Raw genomic sequence first — 5,108 nt, 5'->3', positions numbered from 1 at the left:
ACAAGAGGAGGTCAAGTGAACAACAAGAGGTGGGCAGTGTTGTTCACATGCATGTCTACCAGGGCCATCCACATTGAGGTTGTGGAAACAATGACTGCCTCAAGCTTCATCAATGCTCTCCGGAGATTCTTTTCACTCCGTGGACCAGCCAAGCAACTCAGGTCCGACAGAGGGACCAACTTTATTGGCGCCTGTAATGAGCTGAAACTATCACCACAGGATGCCAATAACACAATCAAAGACTATCTGACAGAACAGAGGTGCACCTGGGAGTTCAACCCGCCCCATGCGTCCCACATGGGTGGGACTTGGGAAAGAATGATTGGGGTTTCTCGCCGCATTCTAGATGCTCTACTCCTAGATGTGAAGCGACCTCAGCTCACCCACGAAGTCTTGGTGACCTTCATGGCAGAGGTCACAGCTATTGTTAATGCCAGACCCCTTGTGCCGATTTCGACAGACCCTGAAGCTCCACTGGTCTTAACTCCAGCTATGCTTCTTACTCAGAAAACAGGAGCTCCCCCTACAGCTCCAAACAACCTGACCAAGAAGGACGTCTTCAAGAGCCAATGGAAGAGAGTTCAAATACTAGCCAACAACTTTTGGACAAGATGGCGGAAAGAATATCTCTGCACCCTTCAAGGTCGTCAAAAGTGGCTTGTAAAGAAAACAAATCTCAAGGAAGGAGATGTTGTCCTCCTGAAGGACTCCACTGCAAAGCGCAACGAGTGGCCCATGGGACTTGTTGAGAAGACATACCCCAGCAGGGACGGGCTTGTGCGAAAAGTGGATGTAAAAGTTGCAAGACATCAGGATGTAAAGACATTCAGCCGACCAATCTCGGAACTGATTCTTCTAGTGACGCCTAGTAATGTGGACATTTGATTTAGTGGCATCTCTTAAAGACGCCAGGCGGGGAGTGTAATGGAACTTGTTTAACTTAATGTTATTCAATGTTTAGTTCATTTACTGAGGCCACCTAGTGGCAAATGTTATAATTGTGTGTATTGCTAGTTCACAAACGCCATCTTGTGGTCACTTTTATTACTACAATTACTACAACTTGTTTACCAGAAAGGAAGAAAGCCTGTTCATCCATCTGCTCTGAAAGAAGCAGTTTTTGTTGTGTTTTCTTTAATCTAAGTGCAAAACGGCATCGTCTGTAAGTACTGTTCTAATTTGCCTGTCATATTAATCATAATTCATAACCTGTTGACATGTTTTATGTGAAGATAGACATTTTTACTTGTATTAGCCCACTGTTAGCTTAGCTGGCATTCATTTTCTGTATCTTTGTGTATTACAGTTTTACACGATTCTCATTAAACCCTGCTAAAGAACCTAATGCAGTGCTTCTTGGTGGACGAATGGGAAAGTGTTTAGCTACCTGTATAGCTGAGTTACTGCTGAAGGCCACAGTGCTTAGCGAGGCCAGGACACACTTCCTTAGGACATCATTACTGGAGCTGAAAAGGTACGTGGCCTGCTACTTTTTCTAAACTATTGTGGTAAAAGTGAAGATAATTGGAAAACACAAGTATAATTTGTATGAGAGATATATCAAGTTTTAAAATTGTCCTTTTTATGGGGGGTGGGTGGGAATGGTTGTGGGGGGTTAAATATTTTTTCAGTCAGGCTTTGGTGTTTTCACTTCTAATACTGCTTTGTCTGAAATGGGAGGCTGATGCCTATCTCCAACAGTCTATGGGTAAAAGGAAAGTTTATTCTGTCCATTGCCGGGCAACACAATTTATGCCTATTAATTGTGTTATTGAGATAATAAATCAAAAAATTGATTAGAAAATATAACCAGTTGTTCAACATTTGATTTGAGGCCCCAGGTTTACAACAGATAAAAAAGCCTAATAGTACAAAAAGAAATCCTTAAAAAAAACTATATGAAAACTTTATAAATAATTTTTGGACAAATGACATACAGTTTGGACCGATACCTCACAGGTGGAAAATATCCATTTGAATCTTAGGGTTCTGTCACACCTTACCAATTTAGCCATCATATGCCTGACGTTCCAGAATCTCCTAAAACGCTGCCATATGCTGAACTTTCTATGTATGTTTGAGTCCAGAACTTATGTCCAATGACAGCCTAACTTTGGCATAACGCATGGCAATGTAATGCATGGGCATTAAGCATTACGCAGCATCAGTTAAAGCTGCTCCCCTCAGCAGCAGCAATGCCCCCGGAGGCGCTCTGTCTGCATAAAAAGATGTCTTTGATCGCTGCATTAACTTAGCTGCTGTTTACCAACTGCCCCCAAAAAAGAACAAATAAAAAGAAAAAAGACAAAGAAAGAAACAAGTTTTGCAAATTCAGCATAATGTCTACTAGGAAGTTTGTTGGCTTTGGGTGTGAACGCAGGGAGGATCCATCACATTCACCCTCACCCTATGATGGGGATGAAGTCTGGAGGAGAACTGACCGTTTCCTCCTGTGAACCCGCTTTTGCACCAAAACGCCAATATACAGTAGCTGGAAGTTAGAAAAACATCGATATGCATTGGAGACAAGTTCTTAATAAGTTACACAGAAGTTACGCACAAGTTACTTATAGGTTTTGGATAAGCTAGACGCCACAACGTTAGAGTAACTTACACTTAACTTACCTACCTGTAACTTATGCCCCACGTATGGCATACACTGGTACAGGATGTACTTGTCATGTTTCAACGTCTGCCAGTGTGTTCCAGCATACTTCAGAGTGCTCATAACTTATATGAAAATGTACCGATGATTTATCCAACATATGTCAGCGTTTTTGACAGATTTTTTGTATGTTAGGCATACGTTGGTCTAAATCGTTAAAGGTGTGACAGGAGCTTAGGTATTTACTGTAGAGGTGTGTGCTGGAACAGGTTACAGTATAAATAAAGAAAATGTTTCTTTAGTCAATTAGTGCTTATTATTAATACAGATATTTTCAACTGATAAAATTAAGACTTAAGCTTTTTTGTGTCCTTGCTCACATTGCAGTTCACTCTAAGCCACAAAGTGCCAAGAGACAAGATCTTGCTGTTCTTTTTGACATATCTTACAGAGAACTCCTAGGTAAGTAAATCTAATGACTGAAACTACATTCATTTGATTTGGAATTCCCTAAAACTAATTAACTTTACAGGGACCTGTCCAGAAGCATCTAAGGCAAGGGACCTACCAGAGATTCCCTAAGACACTACAAGGGAGCCCAAAGAGAGTAGCCATCTCCTTCAGGAGCAGCCCAGGTTAACCAAGATGGCATTCTTTAGATTGCTGACATTAAGACCCGTTATGTTGTTAAAAACTTGAAAATGACACTAAGCGCTTACACGTGATTTGTCTGTTAGTCACAAAAAGAAAATCCCCCTAAAAATCACCTGACAATTTCATTGTCATCCTCACAGTTTGTAAGAAAATGTATTATAATGCTATAATTCTTTCACATTGCAGGACAGTAAAAACCAGTGACTTGGAGGAGCATCACCTGGATAAAGGCTTCCTCACACCCCACCCACTCCTACCAGCTAACGTGGTTACATTATATTTTCTCTAAGTGTCTTTATTGCCACCTGCTAATTGTAAACAGTTTTTAAATTACTCTCACTGTTGTCAGAAATATAATGGCAAAAAAAAATTGCAGAGATATTAAACCTGGACGAAATGTACTCAATATTAATGAAAATGACGTTAGGTCTGCTTCGGTGAAATTTGATGAATCTTTAAAATTCTCAGGAAATGATGTTGAAAAGGTTTATGAAAATTTCAGGGAGTCTTTTAGTTCATTATTTGATAGGCATGCACCTACTGAAAATTACGAACAGAACTGTCGGTTCAGTCCTAAGATGATCAAAACAGGTGAAGGCCAAATATCAGATCCAAAACAAATCTGTGAAGCTTTTAATAAGTATTCTGTAAATACAGATAATCTGTTTAATGAAACCTCTAGAGGACCGCTTGAACCAACGGATCAAGTTGATGTCTGGGAAACACAGTCTTGTTTCAAGTTAAAAAAATTTACTGTAACAGAAGTTATCATAGCAATGGAAGAAAGGAAATTTACTAGAGCCCTTGGTGCAGAAGATCTTGAACCTTATTTTTTAGAACTTGCCTTAAAAAATACAGCAGTAGCAAAGCACATTACAGATATTTTTAACCTTTCAATTTCGACTGGAACCATTCCTAATGTCTGGAAGACAGCTTATGTGAATCCTTTGTATAAAGATGGTGAAAAACAGGATCTAAATAATTACAGGCCAATCTCTAAATTGTCATGCTTAGCAAAAACTCTAGAAAAACTGGTAAAAAAACAGCTAATGGAGTTTCTTACAGCAAACTCCATCTTATGTGATTTCCAGTCTGCATATAGAGAAAAGCACAGCAATATTACAGCTGCTACAGCTGTTGTATATGATATTATTGCTGGTTTGGACAAAAATGGAAACTGTGCAGCTCTTTTTATTGACCTCTCAAAAGCTTTTGATACCGTAGATCATGCTATACTTCTCAGAAAACTTCATGCTACTGGATTTCGAGGAAATACTTATAAGTGGTTTGAGAACTATCTCAAAAACAGACAACAGTGTGTTTCTATCGCTAATGTTCAATCAGAATTCCTGACAGTTGAAAAAGGTGTTCCTCAAGGCTCAATCTTAGGTCCATTATTGTTTAATATTTACATGAAAGACATTGCCTTTTCTATGCAGTGTCAAGACTGCAAATTTCACATGTTTGCTGATGATACTGTTCTGTACTGCAGCGCAAGTGACCTAAATACTATTTCCAAAACACTTCAGCAATGGTTTAGTGATTTAGAAAAGGATTTAAAAAAAAATCAACTAGTTCTCAATGCAAAAAAAACGAAATACATGATTTTTACATTAGACGAAAGGGCAGATAAAGAATTTGATCTCTTCAGTATTGATGGTACAAAGATTGAAAGAGTCAGAGAATACAAGTATCTGGGACTATGGATCGATGAAAGGCTTAGTTTTAACCTGCATGTAACAAAACTGAAAAGTGATTTGGAAGAAAGGCTACGTACTTGCAGGCCTAAAGAAAGAAAGGAAAATAAAATATACTATGTTAGGTCAAATGTTATGACAAAATTTTACAA

The 5,108-nt window shown here is 38.9% G+C and overlaps 1 protein-coding gene across 1 annotated transcript; it reads left to right on the top strand.

The window, feature by feature from the left end:
* Nucleotides 1-6: 6 nt before the first annotated feature.
* On the top strand, nt 7-1,041 carry LOC107103898. Its single transcript, XM_015403748.1, has one exon. The coding sequence runs from the start codon at nt 52-54 to the stop codon at nt 883-885; it is 834 nt and encodes a 277-aa protein (XP_015259234.1). The 5' UTR covers nt 7-51; the 3' UTR covers nt 886-1,041.
* The last annotated feature ends 4,067 nt before the right edge of the window (nt 1,042-5,108 follow it).

This window comes from Cyprinodon variegatus, unplaced genomic scaffold (genome assembly GCF_000732505.1).
Source record: "Cyprinodon variegatus isolate N-32 unplaced genomic scaffold, C_variegatus-1.0 Scaffold1556, whole genome shotgun sequence".
Classification (NCBI taxonomy): domain Eukaryota; kingdom Metazoa; phylum Chordata; class Actinopteri; order Cyprinodontiformes; family Cyprinodontidae; genus Cyprinodon; species Cyprinodon variegatus.
The sequence above is the reverse complement of the archived record's forward strand: the minus strand, read 5'-3'. Positions and strand labels throughout refer to the sequence as shown.